The sequence below is a fragment of the Ascaphus truei genome, chromosome 4 (genome assembly GCF_040206685.1).
Source record: "Ascaphus truei isolate aAscTru1 chromosome 4, aAscTru1.hap1, whole genome shotgun sequence".
In the NCBI taxonomy this organism is placed as follows: Eukaryota; Metazoa; Chordata; class Amphibia; order Anura; family Ascaphidae; genus Ascaphus; species Ascaphus truei.
This window is the reverse complement of record NC_134486.1, coordinates 362,124,384-362,151,161: the sequence shown is the minus strand read 5'-3', so window position 1 is coordinate 362,151,161 and position 26,778 is coordinate 362,124,384. Positions and strand designations below refer to the sequence as shown.

Sequence of the window (26,778 nt, the reverse complement as noted above, 5' to 3'; positions counted from 1 at the left end):
GCCAATCATTTCATTGGTCTCCAAAGCTGCTTTATATACAAAATGTTTGTTTGTGCCTGTCGGTTGTTAACTTATGTACTTGTTGAAGGATGTGGCTGAAGAACATGTGTAGGAGTTGCTCAATTGTAGTTCCTTAGCCTCCCATCTGTCTGCTCTAGTAAATGCTTTTTAGGACAGCAGTTTTTATTTATGATGTCTTGTTGTTCTTCCTTTTCCATAAAACCTTGACCTTGGAGCCTGCGAGAAAGCTCACCGCCCTCCTCCCCCCACACACACTCTCGGTGAACCATACACGCAACACCATAACATAAATAAATAAATGCAAACAACGTCTGGAGGTACAAGGCCGCAGATTTTATTAAAACAAGTGCCAGAGTGCTCGATCACTGGGTAAAGCCCAAATAGTACTCCAACCATGGCCCACAACACCCCCCAAGCCAGGCACCACCAGTCCCAGCCGTTTAGCGAGAATGGGCCCTGGGAACTCACATTTAAATGAGCCCCGCCTGGCAAGGTTAAACGCACTTACCCCACCCACTGCCGTCACAACAAAGGCAACAACCCGCTTCAAAATTGACCCTATAAAAGGTATTGTAAACAGAGGAACTTCCGATCTTTTCTCATAACATATCAACATCATACCCCAAAAAGGGGAGTGGGCGGGTGGGAATTTTTGGGCAGGGCGCGATCTGACCTCCACTCCCCTGCTACAGCTATGCATAACCTCCCTTGCGTCACCCTGCCGCCAGGGGGTGGGGGGGGGAAGGAGAGTAGCCAGGGGGGGGGGGGGGGGGAGGGAGAGAAGCCAGGGGGGGGGAGAGTAGCCAGGAGGATGCTGCCCAAACCCTCCAGGTAAAGGGAACCTAGTGCCATCAGTCATGGCACCCTGTCACTTAGGGCTCAATGATACTTTCTTGCTGTGGTGAGGGTTTAGTGTTGGCTGTTGATTAAAGATATAAAACACAGGTTGTTCAGGGGTTAAATATGGATGGTGAGGTACTTTAATCAGTTTATGTGAATGTATAAAACAAAGTGACAATGACATTTGTATCTTAGAGTATGAGGTTATTAATAGTATATGCCACTCAAATGGAGATACAGTTTCTATTTTATGGATTAGTGATGTTTGTACATATAGGTATGATGTTGTGTGTCATGATTATTGTATTGTGATACAAATAGATATGTTCAAAAAAAGGTTGGGCATCTTTTTAGAAAGGAAAGGTATACAGGGATATACCAAATAAGTAAACATGGGAAGGATGTTGATCCAGGGAGTAATCTGATTGCCAATTCTTGGAGACAGGAAGGAATGTATTTTTCCCTTATGAGACATTATTGGATGATATGACTCTTTATCTGTCGTCTAAATTTAGCATAGGTTGAACTTGATGGACGTATGTCTTTTTTTCAACCACATCTACTATGTAACTGTAACTATGTGTCAGATATTTAGCTTTTAGTCTCTTGTGTGTTTTAATAGCTTTGTATGTCACATTACTGTATGTCACAATATGTTGACGTGCAGCACTGCAGCTGTGTCACTTTGTTTTTCCTAACGATTGTTTACATTGGGACACTAGGGCATGTAATCATCGGGGACGATGTGGTATTGGCAGTATCCAGCTGATGACGGGAGTGGGGTACATTTAACTGCTCCGCCTTGCCCAGCCTATTTATAGCACTCTCACATTTTCACTAATGTAAGTCCTGATGAAGGTGTTCTAGAGACACCAAAATGTTGATACAGGAGATGTTTTAATAAAGAACTTTTAAAAAGAGTGTTTCAAGACTGGAGTTCCACAGCATCTATTTTTTTTTACCTATGGCCGGCTAGACATACTTTATGTAGAGGTACTCATAGTCATTATGCATATATACAGCACGCTTATTTATACAGCGGTTAAATGTCCTTCTTTTGTTAAAGAGGCAGTCCAAGCTATGCGTTTAAAAAAAAATAGGATTGAAGCAGGAGGTCTTTGGAGCTGATCCTCATTAATTCCGTGGACCCCTGGTTCTCAAAAAACGTACCTACTTAGGGGGTGCTGGTAGCAGCATCGGCTGGGTTAGCGGGGGTTTTGTAATGGCGGCTTAAATGTCCCGTGTCACACGTGATGCCATACCTTGCGGCTTCCCATTTTCCCGCGTGATCGGACATTTAAACTTTGCAGAGATAACTGGCACCCCCTACAGAGATAAGTATCACGGGAAACAGGGGGTCCTCGGAGCTGAAATGAATGTGGTTCAGCTCTGGAGAACCAGTGCTTCCAACCTATATAGTTTTTTATTTTTTTTAAACAAATCACTTGGAGGTCTACTTTAAGGGATGTTTGTGTGTCCAGGTATTCATTCTGTGATATAATAATTAATATTACATTTCCTCTGATTGGATGAGAAATACCAGATACTGTAAGTTACAAAATCAACGATCTGAACGGTTGTAAATTCAGTTTAATTTGATCTATAAACACTCCTGTCTTTTCAGATACTGCTTTGTGTTTGCTTTGGGATACCTCACACTGTGCCAAATTACAAGAGTCTATATTTCTGATTATGGACAGTATTCAGCAGACTTTTCTGGGTAAGTAGAATAATTACATGCTCATAAGCACACGTCACACCTCCTGTATCCCCAAGGACTTGCAGAAAAAGAGGTTGCACCTTGACGTGGTCTGCAAGCTTACAAATGGTTTGGCCAAAGAATTTAACTAAGTGACCCTCACGTATGAGAAAAGAACAGATAAGTATATAACTATATGATTTGTCATGTTGGATGTTGCATTTATTTATCAGACGTTTTACCAGGAAGTAATACATTGAGAGTTACCTCTCGTGTTTATGTATGTCCTGGGCACAGAGTTAAGATGACAGATACATGGTTACATTTAGTGAAGAGGATTATACATTATATATGAAGACATTGAATGAACAGTTAAAGATAATACATGTTATAGGCGTATGTAACAGATACAGACCAGATTAAAATGTCAGACAGCTTTAGTTTTGAAAGAACTTAGAATGGCGGCGACTTTCAGAGTCTCAGGTAGATTGTTCCAGTTTGGGTGCACAGTAAATTAAGGAGGAGTGGCTGGATTCTTTGTTGAATCTTGGGATCGTGAACAGTCTTGGAGTCAGATCTCAGGGGGTAAGTGCTGCATGTGGTAGGGCTGAGGTGTGGTAGTGGTGAGAAGTTTCTTCTGATAAGCGGGTAGCTTGCCCAGAAAGTATTTGAAGGCAAGACAAGAAAGATGAACTTTGCGCCTAGACTCCAGTGATGACCAATCTAGTTCTCTGAGCATTTTTCAGTGATGTGTGTTGTAGTTATATTGGAGGACAAAGCGGTATATTGAGTTGTAGAGGATGTCTCATTTGCTAAGGTGAGTTTGGGGTGCTGTGCTATATACAATGTCTCCATAGTCTATAATTGGTATTAGCATCTGCTGTGTGAAGCGCTTTCTGACCAGCGGGCTTAGGGAGGATTTGTTCCTATAAAGTACACCTAGTTTGGCATAGGTTTTAGATGTCGGGGTATCAATGTGCTTCCCAAATATTAAATGGGAGTCAAACTATATACCCAGATATTTGAAATTATTGACATGGACTAGGATGGTATTAGACAATACTGAAATAGTCCAGCACTCCCTAAATGGAAAAATTGAAATCACTAGTATGCAACCAATAAGTAAATTTTAATGAAAACACAAATGAATCAAAAAACATGCAACGTCACAAATATAGAACATAAACATATATTTATAATCACATATAACGTGTGTGAAGGAAGGATATACAAGGGAGACAAGTTGTAAAAAAAATTGTTATAGTGTATGTGTCGGGGTGGGGCAAAACAGCACAAAAATGGGGGGTAACTGGGTATAAAGGGGGAGTGCAGGGGGCAACGTTTCGGGAATTAACCCTTCGTCAGGCCCGTTCCCCTATGTCCCAGAGGGACAAAGGGTACTTCCCTAGCCCCTAAACCCACAAGCACCTGTAAATGCCCAAAATAAAAACAAGAAAAAACTGCACTAATCCTGTGATAAATAATGTCTAAGTCAAAAGATGCAATATCCCCGAACCTACTAACAATACAGTCCTCCACTAAACCTGGGTCAGATCTTAATTGTCAGAAGAAAAAGGCAAAAAGGAACAGTGTATCCAGCAACACCAGAGTAAATGCAGGTCTAAGCGTTCAGATAATCAATAAAGTAAATTAGCAACAAATGCACCTGCTGCTTTCACCAGTAGCTACAAACTTTCACTGGTGATACAGCAGGCGCATTTGAGCACATCCCTGTGGACTGACTGGTTTGCATGTTGCTAATTTACTTTATTGATTATCTGAACGCTTAGACCTGCATTTACTCTGGTGTTGCTGGATACACTGTTCCTTTTTGCCTTTTTCTTCTGACAATTAAGATCTGACCCAGGTTTCGTGGAGGACTGTATTGTTACTAGGTTCAGGGATATTGCATCTTTTGACTTAGATATTATTTATCACAGGATTAGTGGAGTTTTTTCTTGTTTTTATTTTGGGCATTTACAGGTGCTTGTGGGTTTAGGGGCTAGGGAAGTACCCTTTGTCCCTCTGGGACATAGGGGAACGGGCCTGACGAAGGGTTAATTCCCGAAACGTTGCCCCCCTGCACTCCCCCTATATACCCACTTACCCCCCATTTTTGTGCTGTTTTGCCCCCACCCCGACACATACACTATCCCCATTTTTTTTACAACTTGTCTCCCTTGTATATCCTTCCTTCACACACGTTATATGTGATTATACCTATATGTTTATGTTCTATATTTGTGACGTTGCATGTTTTTTGATTCATTTGTGTTTTCATTAAAATTTACTTATTGGTTGCATACTAGTGATTTCAATTTTTCCATTTAGGGAGTGCTGGACTATTTCAGTATTGTGTATTGTGTTTGAGAGGGTTTGGGTCTTCTCTTGTCCACGGCACCCCGCATTATATATCTACTCTCTATTGTGAGTGCTGTTTATAATTTTGTGTTACATAGGATGGTATTACAGTTGGTTCTGATCTGAATCCATTGGGGTTCTCTATCTTTTATTTATACATTGTCACATACCCAGTACCACTCTTTTGACATAAGTATATATGGTGAGGTGGATCTGGGTTTGAGCTTACAGGGGTTGTGTGTCTACACTTGCACACAAACAGGTACTCAACATGCATTTGAATTGAGCATTGGTCTATATCAGTGGTGCACAAACTTGGGGACGCTGGATTGTTCAGGGGGGCGCGGCGGTTGCAGAGGCCCCACGCTCATCCCCATGACATTAAAATTAAACGGGGATCGCGTGAGGCCTCTGCAGCTCTACTTACCATGATTCAGATGGCTGGTGTGACGCATCGCCATGGCAACACGGCGTCAAATGACGCTGTGAGGTCACGTGACGTCACATGACCCTGCGGCGTCATTTGACGCCGACCAAAGAGGTAAGGGGGCGTGAGCAATTAAAAGAGCAGGCAGGGGGGCGCAGCTTCAAAAGTTTGCGCACCCCTGGTCTATATTATAGTCTGCACATTGTAGAGGAGCAGAATAAAGCAATAATATATAATACAGTTAAATGTTGCATAGTATATTGAGTATAGTATATTGAGTGATTATCATAAGGATTTATTATCATCCTCAATACCCAGTGCTACAGTGCATAAAAGTGTGTAAAATTAGTAGATTAGTAGTGCGCAACCTTTTTTAGCTTCAACTCCAAAATGTAAATTTCCACTGTGCGAGACCCCCCCCCACCCGCGGCCATGAAAACATTAGAGGATTAACTCCGTTGGGCTCCATGCTTCTGAATGGGACCCCCCGCAGCATTAATCTTCTGAACTACCGAAACTAACACCATCCTGTCTCTCCCTCCGTCCCTTTTACTATGTCTCTCTCTCTCTACCTGTGTCTCTCTCTCTCTCTCCCTCCCCCTGTGTCTCTCTCTCCCTCCCCCTGTGTCTCTCTATCCCTCCCCCTGTGTCTCTCTATCCCTCCCCCTGTGTTTCTCTCTCCCTCCCCCTGTGTTTCTCTCTCCCTCCCCCTGTGTGTGTCCTTCCAGCTGTGTCTCTCCCTCCCTCTGTGTCTCTCTATCCCTCCCCCGGTGTTTCTCTCTCCCTCCCCCTGTGTATCTCTCTCCCTCCCACTGTGTCTCTCTCCTTCCAGCTGTGTCTATCCCTCCCCCTGTGTCTCTCCATCCCTCCCCCTGTGTCTCTCCATCCCTCCCCCTGTGTTTCTCTCTCCCTCCCCCTGTGTTTCTCTCTCCCTCCCCCTGTGTGTGTCCTTCCCTCTGTGTCTCTCCCTCCCTCTGTGTCTCTCTATCCCTCCCCCTGTGTTTCTCTCTCTCTCCCCCTGTGTTTCTCTCTCCCTCCCCCTGTGTCTCTCTCCTTCCCTCTGTGTCTCTCCCTCCCTCTGTGTGTCTCTCTTCCTCCCCCTGTCTCTCTTCAGCCTGGATGATGATGTGGTAGATTCCTGAATATGTATTTGCCCATATTCGGGCATCTACGATGTCATCATCCAGGCTGAACGGAGCGGAGAGAGCTACGTTCAGAGTGCTTCTTTTGCTGGGAATATGGAGAAACAGGGAGAGAGACAGGGAGGGAGAGAGTCAGGGATACACGGGCTGCTGGCTGGGGGGGGGGGGGTCTTTTGGCGACCCCCAGGAATTTTCCAATGATCCCCAAAGAGGTTGTGCACCACTGATACCGGGGCCTGTTACTCGGGAAGCAGGGGGTCCCTGACCAAGAAATCAAGTGGTTCAGCTCAGGAGACCCCCTGCTCCCGCACACTATTAAAAAAAATCATTAAAGCAGCTTCATTACCATAGCAACTATCTGCTAAGGCAATGAAAGGGTTACGGCATAATAGCCGCTTTATTGGGGGCAATTGCCCCCAATAAACATTGCAATATGTAATACCCACCCCCTGTAACCCCTATACCTCCCTAACATACATACATTGTTTTTTTTAAGCACAGGAATGATATTACAGGCCGGTGGGGTTCCTCGGGTGGTCCTTGCAAGTGTCCGTGGGCCCTCGGGTGGTCCCTGCGTGTGTCCGTGGGCTCCACAGGGGTCCCTGGGGGGTGTCCGGGCGTCCCTGCTGGCCTGCGGTTCCAATCCTGTGCCCACAAAAACACAACATCCAATTCTTTTAAATAAATACAATTTTTTTGGTAAAAAATTGCCTTTTAAGAGCGATACTGCACTGTTATCACTGCTTTGTGAATCGCGCAGCAGGCAGTATCGGTCTTAAAAGCCGTTTATCTCACGTAAAAGCAGTTATCACTGCTTAGTGCAAAGCCCCCTATATCTGATGAAAGTTTAATATTGGCATTGAATGGGGGCACAAACTTTAAAATAATGGACAAAGAATGATCTGCAATATGTGGCACTAAGGTTCAGCGCATCAGTCCCCAAATGTCATGTTTTTGAATCTACCAAAACTACCGTATCAAACATTTGGTTTTGAAAGTCCTGTGAAGCAATGAGTTTCAGCAGAGCAGCGGGCTTCTGAAAATCGCAATAATAACTTTATTTCATTTAGCGCTTTTCTCCCAATGGGACTCAGAGCACGTTACAATTACAGTATAGTGCGCGGTACGCAGCGCTTAGGAGTTTTACAGACACTGTGGGGCTTATGCAGAGACGTCCGTTAAGGACAATCTCGCCAGGTTTTTGCCAAAAATGTCCGCTGTGAAAGTGTTCGTGGCGAGAACTTGGCGGGAAAATTCAAATCCGCCATAATTATTTAATTTCCAAACATATTAGCCAGACGGGTGGCGAGAAGCTTGAATTCGCCATTTTCAGAACGCGCAGTATGCCAGTAGCTCCGATGCGCTTGTATGCGCCAATCGGGGCTATTAAATGGCGCGTTTGTGTACTATTTAGCCCACCAACAAAAGTTGGCTTTATGCTGGCTAACGACTGCACGTCTCTGCATTCCGTGTTTCACGCCAAGTGAAACTCGGCAAATTTACCATTTACTTTACACACGGCTACCGGAGTACCCTGCATAGGACGCATTTAAAAGGCAATCCTATGGCGAATTTATTGCCGTTACGCCCGTACCTCTCTGCATAAGCCCCTGTGTCCACATGAGCTGGCAATCTGTTTTTTGGTGCCCGCGACACAGGGAGATAAAGTGACTTGCCTAAGGTCACAAGGAGCTGACACCAGGAAATGAACCAGGGTCCCCTGCTTCAAGCTCAGTGTCATTGGTTACAGAAGTAATGTTTTTCTGACTGAGGCTCTGTGGGTTTTGACTCTACTGACCCCCTCATTACACAAGACTTATGTGATCCGATATTATTTTCTTTTCCTATTAGTTCATCGCGCCTTTTATATTAAAATATGATTACAACGTGAAGTAAGCGTGTTGAATTGTTTGAATGTCACCGCGATTCCCTGTAATCTGCATAAATGAATATAACGCTGCATCATGTAGCAATTCTACAATTCTCACCACAAATCTTTTTCATTTTTATTTTCTTTCAATGTAGACCAATGATGATAATGACACAGAAAATAACCAGCTTGGCTTTTGAGATCCGGGATGGTAAGATCACATCATATACTGTATTTTCCTTTATGGGTTTATCACCTGATCAGCACTTGGCTCTTTATGATACTAATCTATGAGTTTGTTTTGGATTTTTATTGAGTTATTCATTCGCCTTTATTCTCCAGACATTTATTAGCATAGAATATGAGGGGGGGTATTACATTGTATAATCTGCATTTATTGTGTTTGCATGATTATAGGGTGCCCCTGAATATAAGGCGACCCCCATATTTCAGTACTCGCTGGAAAGAAAAAAGTTTAGACACACACTTACATATACACAAACACACTCTGTCTCTCTCTGTGTCTCTCTCTGTGTCTGTGTCTCTCTCTCTCTGTGTCTGTGTCTCTCTCTCTCTGTGTCTGTGTCTCTCTCTCTCTGTGTCTGTGTCTCTCTCTCTCTGTGTCTGTGTCTCTCTCTCTCTCTCTCTGTCTGTCTCTCTCTCTCTCTGTCTGTGTCTCTCTCTCTGTGCATCTATTTCTCTCAGTTTGAGCTTCCTGCCACCAGCAATATGGCTGCTTCAGGCCTCCAAGGTGGAGCTTCCTCTGTTTTACCCTCCTACCTAATACAGTACATCAGACTGCTAATTGGCTCGCAAAGTGGGCGGGGCCCGATTATAAAGCGAGTATGTACTTTTTAACTTACCTTTTATTGAAAAAACCTCGCCGCAAAACCATAACTGTATGGAAAAAATAAAATGAATGTCTAGTATCTCTAATGAATAGAAGCCAAGTAGTCTCAACCTTACCTCTGTTTTGTAATACACTCCTTGGCTCTTTGTGAAGGAGTTAATTGTTGGTGAGAGACCTACTGTACGTCAACTTCTTGGTCTTATTTAGAAGAGCAATGTTGCTGAACTGCTGATATTAGGACATGCTTCTCATGTACTTACCATATTACCTCTCAACTGATCTGGCTGTCTAGAGTTTGTTTGACATATTCTTTAGCCCAGAAAATATATAACGAATGAATGTTCTCACAACATAAATGAATGGTATGTCGCAGACCTACAGTAGTAGTCAAATATGCAAATCTAGTCCAGCCATAATTTTCTCCTGTGTCGACCTGGCCTGGAATATGACATTGTGGATGAATGATACCCATTTAAGAAGGATCTCATTATCAAGAGGTCCTCATGCATGGTACAGTATGAATGTTCCAGTTGAAGAAGGACTATGAATCTGATGACAACACTCTACTTTATATTGTTTTACTATCCTACTTTGTTAGTGTTCTACTGTCATATTTCAAAACATTCAGGTAAGAGAGAGTAAGACAGAGCAGAGAGAGAGAAACAGGTAACATAACACACCAGGGCAATGTTTGAAGCTCCAAGACTTAGCTTGTTGTCATTGCAACTACAACATGCAATCCCATCAATGCATTACTTTGTGCTGTTTGGGTTGCTTTTCATAACCAAGAGACTTGTTTACATGGAGAAGTGGAAGTCCGGATTTATTTACACACAGGCAAAGGTGGTGCAAATCTGGCGCAGAACAATTGCTCCAGATAAATCAAAGAAACAAATCCTATTCATTTCTGTAACCTCTCTTCTCCCCCGGCTCCAAGGTTCACATCAGAATGATCTATAACAATACTTTCTCTGCATGTCAGGAAAACTGCCCTCTTAGGTTGTTGCATTGGCTGGGTATGGTTGAAAGCTGTGGGAACACAATGAACACCAGGGACTTTTGCAAAAACACAAACATTTATGAATAAAATCACATTTTCAGAGCAGTTTGCAAAAATAAAAATATTTACATTATGGGAAAAAGATGAATCCTCTGATTGGTCGTGGATCTCATTCAGACAAGGCACATGCTTGAGAGATATTGTGATAGTTGCCTAAGTGCTATGTACTAATGTAGCTATATCATGGAAGGGACTATCTCTGCTGTTTTTGGGAGGTTAGTGGCCCCTCCCCCCAAGATTTAAGCTCGCCCCTCCCCACTTTCCAAGTTGGCAGGTCAGTTTCATTTTGCTGGGTTACAACAGATCGAATGCTGATCATTCTTCGTGTAATTATACAGGTAAATAAGAATTTTAACTCCGGGAGTGTTAGGACCTGCTAATGGTCATGCCTTGAAGTTGGCTAGCAAGCTTAAGACGCTTTGGCCAAAGGGTTGAACTAAATGACCCTTTTTCAAGAGAATATATAGGTATTGCACTGTGTGTTTTTGTCACATTCGAAGTAGCTTTGGGCATCTTTGTTTGTTTGTTTTTGTTGTATCTATCTCTGCAGAGCCCTATAACTAGAGATGGGCGAAACGCTACATCTTCCCGAGCTTTCCATTCAAAATCCGTTCCATGGTGTAAAATCCGTCGATGGATTGTTCAATCCGTGCGGCTTAATCAAAAAACTCCATTGGATACAATCTGTCGATGGATTTGTAGACTCCAATCCACAGATTCAGCAATCCATTGGAGGATCTTTAAGAATCTTGCCAACGGATTGTGGAGTCCGAGGATTGTTTTCTAAAATCCTCCAACGGATTGTGGAATCCGCAGATTGTGTTATAAAATCCTCCAACGGATTGTGGAATCCGCAGATTGTGTTATAAAATCCTCCAACGGATTGTGGAGTCCGAGGATTGTTTTCTAAAATCCTCCAACGGATTGTGGAGTCTGAGGATTGTATTCTAAAATCCTCCAACGGATTGTGGAATCCGCGAATGGGATTATCAACGATAAAAAAAAAAATATATGGAAAAGGCAAATTGCCCTTTTTGAGACTGATTCGCGGAAATCTGTGGACCAATGGAACCGGTTGATTCGAGGCGGATCGAAATCCGCAAACAAAATTCGCCCATCTCTATCTATAGTATAACTATTCAGTTCCTTTTGACAAGGAACTTTGTGGATATGACAATTCTTCTAGATTCCTTTTGATACAGTAGGTGCTTCTCGTAAATCATACTGTACGTCTTCCCGGTTCCGTTGGACACGAATCTTGCTGGGATTCTTGGTAATCTTCATCCTACTGTCCTCTTAATCCATATCCCTGATATCTCAATAAATACATTGCCAGTTAAAAAAAATAATAAGCTAATGGAATAAACACATTGGATTTAAACTAAGAGCTCTGCTACAACTACATAACTTAATATACTACAACTACATAACTTAATATACTACAACTACATAACTTAATATACTACAACTACATAACTTAATATACTGCAACTACATAACTTAATATGCTACAACCAAACTTCTAATCACCTGTAATATTCTCCTATTATTGGGTCTTTTATAACTTTTTTGTCCACCTTCAAGAATATAGTAGGTTGATGGGAGGGGAAATTTTCAGATGACTAATATTTGAACTTTTAATATTACTCCCACCCGATAATCCCAACTATGAGGGGCTACTTAATGCATAGGCCTCATTATGACATTTTAATATATTATTGATTATGGCTTCTTAGTATACTGTATGGTTAGCCATTTCACATCACATACAATCTCATGTGGTGTCCCTTACTTGTTTAAAGAGACACTCCTAGGGACCATTTAAAAAGAATAGGGTTGAAGCAAGGGGTCTTTGGAGCTGAACCATGTTATTTTCAGCTCCAGGGACCCTCTTCTTCCAGAGATACATACCTCTGTAGGGGGTGCCCGTAGCAGCCCAGATTGAGGCAGTGTTTAAATGTCCCGCATAACGCGAGCCAATAGGAAGCTGTGACGTCATTCCTTGCGGCTTCCTCTTGGCCCACATGATGCAGAACATTTAAAAAGCAGAGAGATATCAGCACCCTCTGCGGAGTAAAGTATCTCTAGAAGCAGGGGGTCCCCGGAGTTGAAATTAACACGGTTCAGCTCTGGAGACCCCCTGCTTCAATCCTATTTAAAAATAAAAAAATAAATGGTCCCTAGGAATGCTTCTTTAAAACTTGACTTATAGAATAGGAAAGCTCACTTACAGATTGTATTGTATTGTATGTCTTTATTTATATAGCGCCATTAGTGTACATAGCGCTTCACAGTAGTAATACATGTGGTAATCAAATAAATAACAGATAATATAAATAACAGATCATGGGAATAAGTGCTTTAGACATAAAAGTAACATTTCGGAAGAGGAGTCCCTGCCCCGAGGAGCTTACAGTCTAATTGGTAGGTAGGGAGAACGTACAGAGACAGTAGGAGGGAGTTCTGGTAAGTGCGTCTGCAGGGGGCCAAGCATTATGTATCGTGTTTAGAATATCCACAGTGCTATTCATATGCTTCTTTAAGCAAGTGTGTCTTAAGGTGGGTCTTAAAGGTGGATAGAGAGGGTGCTAGTCGGGTACTGAGGGGAAGGGCATTCCAGAGGTGTGGGGCAGTCAGTGAAAAAGGTTTAAGGCGGGAGAGGGCTTTAGATACAAAGGGGGTAGAAAGAAGACATCCTTGAGAAGAACGCAAGAGTCTGGATGGTGCATACCGAGAAATTGGGGATGAGATGTAAGGAGGGGCAGAAGAATGTAAAGCTTTAAAAGTGAGGAGAAGAATGGAGTGTGAGATGCGGGATTTGATCGGAAGCCAGGAGAGGGATTTCATGAGGGGAGATGCTGAGACAGATCTAGGAAAGAGTAGAGTGATTCTGGCAGCAGCATTTAGGATAGATTGTAGGGGAGACAGGTGAGAGGCAGGAAGGCCGGACAGCAGGAGGTTACAGTAATCAAGACGGGAGAGAATGAGGGCCTGAGTCAGAGTTTTAGCAGTCGAAAAACAGAGGAAAGGGCGTATCTTAGTTATATTGCGGAGGAAAAAGCGACAAGTTTTAGAAATGTTTTGAATGTGAGGGGCGAATGTGAGAGAGGAGTCGAATGTGACCCCTAGGCAGCGTGCTTGGGCTACTGGGTGAATGATTGTAGTTCCAACAGTAATGTGGAAGGAGGTAGTAGGGCCAGGTTTGGGAGGAAGTATGAGGAGCTCTGTTTTAGCCATGTTGAGTTTAAGGCGTCGGAGGGCCATCCAGGATGATATAGCAGAGAGACATTCAGAAACTTTGGTTTGTACAGCAGGTGTAAGGTCAGGTGTTGAAAAGTATATTTGTGTGTCGTCGGCATAGAGGTGATAATTAAACCCAAAAGATGTTATTAGGTCACCTAGAGAGAGTGTGTACAGAGAAAAGAGAAGAGAAGAGGTCCCAGGACATCATCTTACTGCATGGCTCGTTAACTGGTGGCCCTTGGATTCTCAGCTGCCCAAGCAACTAGCATGAAATTAGCAGGAGCAAAGGGCAATTTTTCACTAATAAATCTATGGTACAGATGTCATTCATGCCGGCAAAATGTTCAAATATTAAAATTGTCAAGTTTTTAAACGTATCTAAAATTACATTTTGATAAGTTTATGGCCCTTCTACTCCTTAATGTTTTCTGGTCTGCCCCCTTGAAGAACTAGTTGAAGATCCCTGGTCCACTGCATGAAGAATGCTGATAATCATGGCCCTATCGCTACTTGCAATGGAACAATACCTCTCCACAATTAGGAATTAGGAGCTAAAGTAAATATTAGAATTGAGGGCCATGCAGTATCCATAGAGGCTTCTAGAACTAAACTACAAGCAGTGGTGGATTTACGTATAAGCTAACTAAGCTACAGGTTAGGGCCTCACAATTTGAAGGGCCTCCAAATACTAAGATATTTTTTCCCCCTCAAATACCAATAATATATGTGAGAGGCCCTGTAAATCCAAATGGTTTATTCGCACTAAAAATAAACTAGAATAAAATCAATAGTGGTTTTAATCTTTATTATAGGCTAAAGCTGGTAAATTCTGGGCATTATTGAAATGCCTGCTCTCTGATTGGTTAAAATTCCGGCCATTATCCAATCATCAATGGCCCGGAATTTTTGGCAGCTTGCCAAGTTTTTCAGCCATTCAGCTTTCAGTTCTCATTCACAAATAGTGAGATCAGCTCTCAGACAGGGGAGGTGATTGGACAGGAGGCAGCAGCAAGGCACTGACTCCTCCCCCACCCTGCCTGCAGAGAGCTCCGCACAGGAGAGTGAGGGGAAAGGTGTGTGTCTGTTGTGTGTTTTGTGGGTGTAGAGGGGGCAGCAAAGTCTGTTTTGTTGGTGTGTGTCTGCTGTGTGTGGGTGTAGAGGGGGGGCTGCAGTGTGTGTTTTGTGGGTGGAGGAGGGGTGCTGAGTGAGTGTGTGTGTGTGTGTGTGTGTGTATGTGTGTCTGCAGTGTGTGGGTTCACAGGTGGGTTGCAGTGCGTGTAGAGAGGGGGCTGCTGGTGTGTGTTTTTGTGGATGTAGAGGTGGTAGAGTGTTTTGTTGGTTCGTGTGCAGTGTGTGTTGTGGGTGGAGGAGGGGTGCAGAGTGTTTTATGTGTGTGGGTGTCAGTGGGTGTAGTTTGTGGAGGAGGGCTGCAGTGTGTTTTGGTATGTGTGTCTGCCGTTTTGTGAGGTTACAGGGGGCTGCAGTGGGTGTAGAGGGGAGGGCTGCTTCGTATGTTGTGTGTGTGTGTGTTTTGTGAGTGTAAAGGGTGGAGGAGGGCTGCAATGTGCTTTTTGGGTTTAGAGGGGGCTGCAGAGTGTTTAGAGGGGACTGCAGAGTGTGTTTGTGTATAGAGTGGGGCTGCAGTGTGTGTGTGTGTGTGTGTGTGTGTGTGTGTGTGTGTGTGTGTGTGTATATACAATTTCCTTTTAATAAACTAGCAGTAAAAGCAAAAGAATGTATACAATCATGCTGATAAAAATCAATATGACTACAAAAGTGTCTATTTTATGAAAATTTAAAAAAAATTATTTTTTAAAAGCCTACATTTAGCCTATAATAGTAATAATCCCCTCAGAAAAGGGCATTACTGGCCAATAATGCCCTGACTGGGTTAAAGTCCCTCTGCTTCGCCTCGGGCCTTCAACTCTTCCAGCCAGGGCATTATTGCCCAGTAATGCCCTCTTCTTCGGGGATTATTACTTAAGTAACAGAAGTTGTATGGACGTAAAAGCAACTTATGTCATTCAGGGCCGCTAGTTTGCTTAATGAGGGGATTTTCTCGGTCTCCCAGAACACGGCCGTTACTAGGGGTCTGGGCAGTTTCCTCCATCCTGATTGGCTACTGCTGGGTAATGCAGCCAATCAGAAGGAGGTGTAATGTGCCTGGGGGCGGGGCTAAGCATGGAGAGGTGAGGCTGTGTCCTTGTCCTTTTTCCTGCTCTGTTTTGTGTGTCTGTGTGTGTCCTGTTCTTTTGTGTGTGTTTTCTGTGGCTGTCCTGTGTGTATTTGTTATGTTTTGTGTCTGTGTGTCAGGGGGAGAGAGAGAATAGCAGAGAGGGGAGGGGGGAAGAGCATGACAGAGAAAGGAGGGGGGAGAGAGAATGACAGGGAGAAGGGGGAGTATGTATGAAGGAATCTATTACAGTGGTGAGAAAGTTTGTGAACCCCAATGATAATTACGGAAACTGCAGTTCTGTAGTTTCACTTCAGCTACAGCTCACGGAAGGTTGGCCTGACATTCTCCTCTAGAATCTTCTGATTCAATACAGAATTTATGGTTGTGTCAGTGATAGCAAGCCATCCAGGCCCTGAGGCAGCAAAGCGGCCAAAAACCATCACACTGTCACAAGGAGATTCCAAGAGCAGATATGACCCCGATGACTGGAACAGCAGCAGAGGTAGGCAAGAATTGTTGGGGTCACAGGTGACTGGATACATCATCGGGGTCACAGGCGCCAGATAACGTAGACAGGGACACAGGCAGAGGTCAGCAGCGAGGAAGCAGGAACATGACAAAGGAACAGGACTGGAACCAGGGGGCAGGAACTGGGACCGGGAAGCAGAAACAGACAGGGACAAGCCAATTCATAGGCAAGAACCTTTAATACGTAATCGGGACTCACACGGAACAGAAACGGAATGGCACAGGTCAAATTAGATCCGGGCAGAAGGAGTCAGGATCACAGAACAAAGGCAACCAAGAAACAGAAAACAGGAAGCTATAAAGACAGACAGAGACAGAGGACAGGAGAACCAAGAAGAGACAGACAGAGGAAAACCCAGAGCAGGCAGAAACAGCAGCACACCCGGTGGATAGATAAGGAACAGAAGTGGAAAGAGAGAACTCCTAAACTGTGTCAGGATTATTTCTGGCACAGTCCCACCGCCCTGCTTGATGGTTGGGATGAGGTTCTTCTGTTTGAAAGCAGTGTTTGGTTTTTGCCAAACATAACGTTTCTCATTGAGGCCAAAAACTTCCACCTTTGACTCTTCTTTCCAGAGAATATTGTTCTAGAATTCTTGTGGATCATCTATCTTGGAGAACAGCAGACGGGCAGCAAAGTTCTTTTTAGTGAGCAGTGATTTCCTCCTGGCTATCTTTCCATGAACACCATTCTTGTTCAGTCTTTTTCTAATAGTTGAGTCATGAACACACACATTAGCCAATGCGAGAGTGGCCCGCAGATCCTTTGATGTTACTCCGGGGTTCTTTGTAACTTCTTGGATGATTTGCAGGTTTGTTCTTGGAGAGATTTTGGTAGGATGACCGCTCCTGAGTAGAGTGATTGTGGTCATCCAGCAAGACAATAATCCTAAACATACAAGCAGATCAACAAAAGAATTGCTGCAGAAGAAGAAATTCCACGTTTTAGAATGGCATAGTCAAAGTCCAGACCTAAACTCCATTGAAAGTTGTGGCAGGACCTGAAGCGAGCTAACCATGCAATGAAGCCCTCAAATACCTGTATCACTGCGTTGTAGCAGTTCTGTAATTAGGAATGGGACAAAATTCCTCAAAATCGATGTGAGAGACTAACCATCAGTTAAAGGAAACAGTTAGTTGCCGTTATTGCTGCTCAAGGTGGTGCCACCAGTAACTGAATCTAAGGTTCACATACTTTTCACACATGGATATTGAATGTTGAATAATTTATGGATAAATAAATGTTGAAAAAGTATCATTTATCTGTGTCATTTGCTTGACCAGGTTTTCTTTATCTAGGATTAGGACTTAGATTGAGATCTAGTAACATTTTATGTTTGAAATATGTGAAAATCCTAAATGGCTCACAAGTTTTTTCGCCACTGTAAGTATAACATTTTAATCTTTCCGTTAGATATAAAAAAAATAAATCTGAAAGTTAATTGTGTGTGTGTATGTGGTCAAATTGAAGGTTTGGCTTAGGACACCAAATGCCCTTGCACCGGCCTTGTTGTCATGTAAAGAAAAGACGGACAACAATGACTCAACTACATTTCACAGAAGAACATTATGCATTAGTAAATTCTTTCCTTCAACTTCATATCCACAGTCCCTGTTTTGTTTAAGTTCTAAGAATTAACTCTCATACCACCTTTCAATTTTGAGGAGCACTGAGTACAAGTGTAACATGAACGTCAGTGCATCCACGGAATTGCATGTACAGCGAACCACGATAAATATCCCAGAAGCTACAGTAGTAATGAGTGTAGTATAGGGAGTAAGTGGGAGCTTGTAAAAGGAGTTCTCTAGATTGGTAGGATTATATATTTGTGTCTTTTTTTTTTACAGACAAAATAAAGTCAGTTGGCATCATTAGATGGCACATGTTGCTAGATGTATGGAAAATATACTCCCCGTGTTTCTACACATATTGTAAAGAATAACTGATTTTCCTAAATTGACTTCAAGAGTATATACCAGATTTCTCTTCATATTATTCCACTGTAGTTGCAGGTTTTTTTTTAATCTTTTGAGCTTCTCTGCTTTCTCTCTAAAACACTATTATGTACAGAACATTACTCAAATAGCTTGTATTGATTGCTAATGGATCATATTGTCCGGAGAAATCTGTGCTAGGTGTCCACAGTTTTTAAAATAGTGCTGTCACTTTATCATAATGTTTTAAGATTTCTTAAGTCTTTTCTTCATACAATTGCTGTAACTGTAATAATAAATGTGGATTTGTACTTATTTGTAGTCATTTTACATGTTATGTATACTGGAAGTAAACGATGCTAGTTATATAATAATAATAGCATGTTCCTGTATAGTGCTGCTAGTTTTACGTAGCGCTTTACAGAGACATTTTGCAGACAGAGCCCCTGCCCCGTGGAGCTTACAATCTAAGTTTTTTTGTGCCTGAGGCCCTGGGAGATAAAGTGACTTGCCCAAGGTCACAAGGAGCCGACACCGGGAATTGAACCAGGTTCCCCTGCTTCAAACTCAGTAATGTTTTTTTGTGTCTCTGTTCCCTAAGATTACATTGCAATTTGGTGTCTGGCAAAAATATACTGCCCCTTGTTCTGCTTGTAAAATGTAAGGACTTTGGTAATGAAAGGTTTTATATTTCATGAAGAGGGGCATATTTACTAAGCTGTGCTACACCATAAGACACTTTCCAGTCCATTAAAGTGAGTTCCGGTGCTGGAAGGTGTCTTGTAGAGTAACTATTCTGGAACCATGTAAGATGTGAATGAGGCCAGATAGCTTAACTCGTCCTCCTTTGAAAGCACACCAAGTTCTGTTATATTTTCTTATCTTTACTGAGAAAGCATCACACATAAAGGCACTTGTAGATGGTATGGTGTGGTGAGAGAGTGCTTCTCTAGGGTGAAGGTGCTTTGTAGTTAGAGGAAGGTAAATACGGAATGACCTTGCCAGGGAGTCGATAACATAAGAGGTACTCACTCAGCCTGCTTAGGATAGAAAGGAAGTGAGGGGTGCCTGGGAAACAGGAATAGTCTCAGGACCAAACTAACTTGTCAGCAAGGACAGGGGGGGGGGGGGTGGGTGGAATGACCCAATCTCAGCTAGGAGAATTGGTAGGTTGTCAGGGCAACCAACTACAGGCTGTGTGGAGAAGGAACATGTAACAAAATGTATCAATTACACAGGCACTGTGTGTTTTCAGAGCAGAGAAGCATGCAACTGAAATATAGAAAGCTTGGCAGTGAGAGGGCTGCAAAGGGGGGAACAAAAATAAACAATCCTGTTCCAGGACAGTAACACTACTTAGTAAATTTGGGCCAGAACGTTATGCTACCTCAGACCTGGCAGATCTTTTTCATCACATAAAGGGGAATAAAAATGGTGGACAGAGATGCAGAATTTGATCTAACCTACATATGGAGCAGACTTTGTTGTTCCCGTTAAGGTGATTTGGTGAGTAATTGCTGGCACATTATTTAGCAGTAGTTCCAGTGAATACAATGGTTAAGGAGATACCACACGTGTTATTTAACCCGTTATTGTGTTCGTTAAGAGGGGTAATAACATTTGCTACATCTGTATTATAATATGAGGATCATTTAATGCATACAATCAAGAACTGTATCCTGTGGCACTCAAAAACTCAGTGACAAAAGCCAAATAGGGATTTCAAGTCTTTTTAATAATACAGACATAATGCACAATGTTTCGGGGAAATCCCTTCTTCAGGTGTAAAACACGTACAGGTCTGAACCTGAATTAGGGAGTTCCCCGAAACAGGGTTTGTGAGTGCCACAGGATACTGTTCTCTATTGAAGATTATGGAGCGATTTCGGCTGGGAGTCTTGCTTTCCTGCTAGGCCAGGGGTGCTGAACTCCAGTCCTCAAGACCCCCCAACAGGTCAGGTTTTAAGGCTATCCCAACTTCAGCACAGGTGGCTCAATCAGTGGCTCAGTGAAAGACTATGGCTGCGCGTATAGTGCACAGACCAAAAATTGGTCTTGTGTGCAACTTGTATGTACTAAATGTATCTTTCCCCTAACTTCGTGTTGTGTCGGTAATTTAGATCACTTCTGTTCTTATTCTTGCTACCTCTTAGTCTTTGATTAAGGGATAGACTTGTGAGCTAATTCTGACTAAATAAATAAATATGTATGTATGTGTGTATGTGTATATAAGAATATATATTAATTATAGGATGCAGGCTGGTCTATAGTCTTATTATGTATTTATATTTACCGTCGGAGGAAGGCTAGGTCTTAGTAAAAAAAAGTGTTTTTTATTTTTTTTTTGCCATTAAGGAATGTTTTGTAAAGAAGAGGAGCTGACCCCATCTCAGAGAAGCTTCGCGGTTAGGTAAGATTGAATTATTTTTTTTCTGTGTGCTGTAATTATTTATTTATTTGCTTCTGCATATTAACCTTTGCTGCAATTACCGGTAACGTTGCTGCATTTCACCTGCTGATGCCATTGTTTGAGCTGTTTCATGTTGCTGATCTCTCCAACAGTAAGTGAGACCCAAAGTGCAAGACCGTGCCGAATGCATGATTTCGCCTTAGTGTAATGCAGGGAGTTTTTTTGGTTAATGAACCCTATAATTATATTGTTAAATTCTGCGGAACCCAAACCCTCTCTAATAGCGCGTCTGAGATCAGATGCATTGTAAGGAATCCCAACCCTCTCTAATAGCGCGTCTGAGATCAGATGCATTTAAGGAACCCCAACCCTCTCTAATAGCGCGTCTGAGATCACATGCATTGTAAGGAACCCCAACCCTCTCTAATAGTGTGTCTGAGATCAGATGCATTGTAAGGAACCCCAACCCTCTCTAATAGCGCGTCTGAGATCACATGCATTGTAAGGAACCCCAACCCTCTCTAATAGTGTGTCTGAGATCAGATTCATTGTAAGGAACCCCAACCCTCTCTAATAGTGCGTCTGAGATCACATGCATTGTAAGGAACCCCAACCCTCTCTAATAGCGCGTCTGAGATCACATGTATTGTAAAGAACCCCAACCCTCTCTAATAGCACGTCTGAGATCAGATGCATTGTAAGGAACCCCAACCCTCTCTAATAGCGTGTCTGATATCAGATGCATTGTAAGGAACCCAGCTCTCTCTAATAATGAGTTCAAAATGGCACATATCCCTTTAGGGAAGCCCGGGGAACCCCGATTGAAAAACACTGGTGTATGGATAGGGCTGAATTACGAAGGATGTCCTATACATTTCTCTAATAAACTCGATTTGTGAAAAGACTTTCCCCAGCTGCATGTTGCTAAAAAAAATCTACTGCATCCAAGATACTGCACAACATCTATTCATTATTCCATTAGGAAACAATATAAGCGGGTAGTACCGTAATGTGCGCTGCGCTTCTGTCTTTGGATTCAGCAAATAAAAATATCACTTGTGAGCACATTCACTTGTCTCAGACAGGTGTACAAACCTGCTATCTCCTAGCATGCAGGACTTGCACTGCAGCCAGGGGGTTCAAGGAAATGACACGCGAATGGATTGAAACATACGGGCAGAATTCTTATGGCGTTTCATACACTCAAAGCCTTGGTCATAACTGGGTTGAAGATCTTAGCTTCTCGGCTGTTACTTTTTTTTCACGTCTGTACCCACACTGAGCAACATCAGAAAGATTCTCATGGAGAGATTTGGGATGGAAATGAAGAAACACGATACAGTTTCAGTACAACAAAACTGAACAGGTAGCGTTTTGCCAGTCGGTATTATTTCTTGAAGGTGCTGCGCCACACGAGACCAGACTTCACTAATGATAGCAAGAAGTTAATTGGGTTACAATCAAGTCTAGACAAATCATGGAAATGTAATTATTTTTAAAGTAACTGTGTTAAATGCACCAATTTTCCCATGGCTTTCACTTGGAACTAGAACTGGGAAAAGGCGGCACACGACTGTCACTCTTCTTTACACAACCTTAGATAACCTGATTTGTTCACAGCACCTACACGTTAAATAGCCAACTGAATAATACAGGACCCAATACGATGAGAGCACGAGATTCTGCACTATATAGAGAATGTACAAGTAAAAGAGTTGGACAGTTGCAATGATAATGTGTTGTACCAGTTGTGATAAATGTAAAGCTACTTCCCCCTGTATCCCCACACCCCTCCCATTTTTGTTATTTCTGTATCCACCGAACCACTATCTCCTTCTTACTTTTTGTACCCCATAAATGTGAACAAAATAATATTAAAAAAATGATTGTTTAAAAAAAAAAAATACAGGACAAGCAATGATAAGGCAGAAAAGCCCACGCGATGTTTCAGATCACAGCGTCTACAGACATTGCCAGAAAATTGTTCAGTATCATTTAAAAGTACTGGTTTTAAAAGGAGTTTAAATCCCCCAAGTGTTTACCTAGTAAACATGACCTTAGTGTCATGTTGTCCTACACTGACCTGCACCTTCAATGTGCAGACGAAGCTCCGTGTCTGCCAGACTCGCATGTAAAACCACACGGGGTGGGGACTTGCTTAATACCCTCATACAGGCACCTTCCTCCTTTACCACTGTTCTCTGCCCAAATAAAAGCAGCTACAGATGTAGAAGGCGTTATTGCTTCTGTTAACGCGACGTCTTGCACATACATTTCACGTGTTTGGAAAAATAATGCGCGTTTGACCATTTGTTTCAGTGGAGCTGTGTTAAATGTCACAACTGGCGCCAGTGTTGGCGCAGTGTGTCGTGGTAACGGGAGCAATAAAATCTTCTAAGTCCGTATGTTGTTCATTCCTAACTACGATCAGGCTGTGACTAGCAACTTGCAGTTTTCACTGTATACACAAGACAACAAGCCCACATTTATGAGACTATTTCTACATGATCACTCTAATTAGGTGCCCCTTAAATGAGTGGTCCCCAATTCACACTGGACCACATCAAGAGCAATTGTTTTGCTATACGGACTCCTATTCTGTATCTGGCACAGATATCTGAACGCTGGGTGCCTCTCACACGAAATGCATTCCCATTCAACATAATAAGGGTTCCACATAGTGGAAACTTTGACTTGGGTAAGGAAACTGCCTGCTATCTTCTTGTCCCGCTCTCCGACTCCACTTCTCTGTCATTGTTATCATACTCTCACTTCTCTTTCTTTGCCTCTTTCTGGAGGAGATTCAACTAAGCGCTGATGCAGGGTATTGCACCCCGATCCTGTGTTAACTGTTATACAACTCTGTCACTGTTAATGCCTAATTGGGGTGTGATACACTGCATCAGTGCTTAGTTGATCGTGGCATCTGTCTCGTAGTGGACATGTCCCCCTTGTCATTCTGAGCTCCCCTCCCCCCCCCCCCATCACCCTTGTTCTAAGTCCCATGGGCGCCTCTGGTTTGGGAAACACGGTCTCTGAGTTTATTATTCCAACATTGGTTAATTATCAAAGTCTCCTGGCTGTAAATCTGAAGCAAGATTAAATAAATGGATATCAAAGTACAAAGCCCGATAGATTTCAGTTGGGATTTTGTTTTTGAATAAATCTGTTGGGTTTTTTCGGGATTTTTTGCATCAGTCTGCAGCTGAAACTCTCTGATAAATAGTCTCCATAGTCTTCTGCAAGGAGTATTATTAGTATATTTCAGTGTCTGTTTTTTGTCCTCATGTCTGTTACTCGGACACTATGTATTCTTCCATAACTACACCTTCTGCCGGGCTATCGGAAGTGTCCCCTATACACAGCATGTGTTAAAAGTGCTTCCCCATTGACTCAACTTGAGCCATGTTTGTGAAGAATTAGAGCGGCTTTCACTGCTGTAGAGGTCCGATTTCACAAGGAAAGAAAAGGCACTAATCCCATTGCTCTCAGAGCGGCCTGGAAAACATGGCTGTGTATTGCTTTGTATGTATCTCTTACAGAAAATGGGTTAAACAATATGACCAGCTCTTCTTTGCGGTGTAATACGGATGTAGCCATTGTTGTTGCTCCTGTTGGTGTGTCATGGTGGGATGTTGCGATATTCTGCCAGTAAACCATCCTCACACCGATAAGAACCAAAAGGTCGAAACAGCTGTCTGTGAGTAGGATTACTGGCTATGCACTTCTTTAACCCATGTGGTGCTGAAAAGCTGCGTAATATGGCAGGCATAAGCTTAAAGAGCTCCATGTTAAAATGGATTTGAAGCAAAACGTGACACTGTGTGCTCATTTGCATGTCATTTCCCAGAATCCCTCGCTACAGTGGAAGCACTGTATGTTAGGAGATAATGGTGAAAGGCAGGGCTGCAGACCTGTCTGAGACATGTGAATGTGCTCACAAGTGGTATTTTTATTTGCTGTATCTTGTTTATCACTAAACCACTCATTATAATTTGTCCTGAGCGTTCCTCCAGTGAAGTCTGTCAACAGAAATCCCTAGAGAGCTCCAATAGAGTAATTCTTGCCATTGGTACATAATGACGCAAGAAGCTACAACATACTCCTGATCAGTTTGTAAGTTTTAGATTGACTGGGAATTCATATTTGAAGCCAGGACAAATTAAAATAATGATCTGCAAAACATTTTCAACCTCACTGAAGTTTGGAGAACCAGTTGCTGGAGAATGTGTGGCTGTACAGAACCTCCCACCCTCTGGCACTCAAGGGGTTAATGTGCAGGAGGTGATCAATGGCAAAGTTAAATTGTAACACACTGGACAGGGACTTGCTTAATGCCATTGTACAGACATCTGCCCCCTTTGTCCAAATGAAAGCAGCTGTGTTGTTCCTTGCTAACTATGCTCAGGCCATGACAGAGCAACTAGAAAATCTCAGTGTTTACCCAGAACATTAAGAAAATAAGCAGCAACTCACACATAGGTAGCTGTTTCTAAAAAAACCTCTCAGTTTAGGTGCCCTTACACTCAATTGCAATATCATTGTAAAATGTGTTATTTACCAAGTCTCACAACGTTATAATAGGAGGTTGTGGTGGTCACTCCTCAGGGATCCCTGTTAGTAAGTCAGGGGCAGCCCAGCATCAATATACTGGAGTGCATTTTGATCTATTCAATAGAGACTCAAAGTCTTTGAGTGCCACGGCCTGCCTGGCACTCGCTATCACTGATGATGGAACGGAAGGGTGGAGAAAGTCCTCCTCTTACTGATAGATGGCGTTCTGCACTCCACAGAAGAGCAGAGCATGATCCCCCATAGAAAAATGAGCAGAGGTTCCAGACCCCATCATGTAGTAGCTTTGTCTAAAGGACATTCAAAGGGTTAAAGCAGCAGCTCCCATTCCCCCTCCCCCCAAAAAATGGTGTAGCTTATCTGAACCAGCTAGTTTCTACAAGCTAATCTGTGGTCCCCAGACCTCCCGGGACCACCTGGTTTACGAGTGGCAACAGAAACCAATACAAAAAACCCAACACACACGGGGTCACCAATATGAGGCTGCAATGTCATTAGCTTCCGACCCCGCAGCCATTTTGTGTATACCGGGCAAATATTACTGTCCAGTGGAAAAAAACATCTTGCCGCTTGGGAACTAGGGGGCCCTGGATGTCGGGGGACCGGAGATGAGCTCTGGGCGACACCCTGGTTCAGGTTAGTTGCCATAGACAATGATAAAGCTGCAGTCCATCCCAAGTTTTTTTTTACACAGTAAGCTTGGAAACACAGGAGGAAATGTGCTGTATGAAGGTTGCAAACTGTACAGTAATTATGACGTTGGCACTAAGAGCATCATTTTTATACATTATGTTTCAAGGTGCCTTGCACCAAATTTGGTCCAGTTGCATCAGTGATCAATTTGCTTTTTGGAGCAATTAAGGGAGTAGTTGCTCCGCACAATATTATAATTGGATGTTCCAAAACTTGCTCTTGTAAATGGGGCAGCTCTCCCCTCTTAAAGGGGTTATTCATTGAACTGCAATAGTGCCGACTGGAACATCATCAAATGAAAACTTCCATCACACCCCACACACACAGCCATCACCCCCCCTGTGGCAGGACAGCCTGTTGGCGAGGTCAGACAATAGTCCACACGTGCAGTTTCAGGGTAAACCAAATGTTGAGTGGTTTTATTTCTCCACAACACAAATAAACATTTGGGCACACTGTCCTTTTAAGGCAAAACAAAACTCATAAAAAGAACACCTACTCCCCATAGGGAGAACTTGCTTAACACTCCAAGTCCTATCTATTGGGCTGGCTGGCTTTGTCCAGTTCCCAACCCCTAAACATACACCACAATAGTCATTGAACAATATCAAAGTTCTTACTGTGTCTTTGTGTGGGATTCTCTGTCCCTAGAGAGAGGCTAGGAAATCCATCTGGATAGCAGCTTGCACAGGACAGCTCTGTAGTATGAGTCAGCCACATACTACAAGCATTAGCCTCCTTATCAAGCTGGTTTTCAGCTCTGTTAGCTTACTTCCTGATTGCCCAACTATTCTTACTGGGTAACCTTCTGAGTGCTGGATGAAGGACTCAGGTGTAGGTTTCCCCGGCATAATTATCAGTACCTGACTTCACCTTGTCACATACCTCCCCTGTTTGTGTGTGGCTATGGCTCCAAATGGCTAAAGCCCGACCCTCCACTCCTCTTGACAA

The 26,778-nt window shown here is 42.9% G+C and overlaps 1 protein-coding gene across 1 annotated transcript in view; it reads left to right on the top strand.

Moving 5' to 3' along the window:
- Positions 1–26,778, top strand: part of MBOAT2 (membrane bound glycerophospholipid O-acyltransferase 2) — a 248,620-nt gene that overhangs the window by 154,647 nt on the left and 67,195 nt on the right. Inside the window, exons 4-6 of the mRNA XM_075598324.1 lie at positions 2,486–2,581; positions 8,516–8,571; positions 20,508–20,562. Of these exons, the coding sequence (XP_075454439.1) occupies positions 2,486–2,581; positions 8,516–8,571; positions 20,508–20,562 (207 nt within the window). The remainder of the gene's footprint in view (positions 1–2,485; positions 2,582–8,515; positions 8,572–20,507; positions 20,563–26,778) is intronic.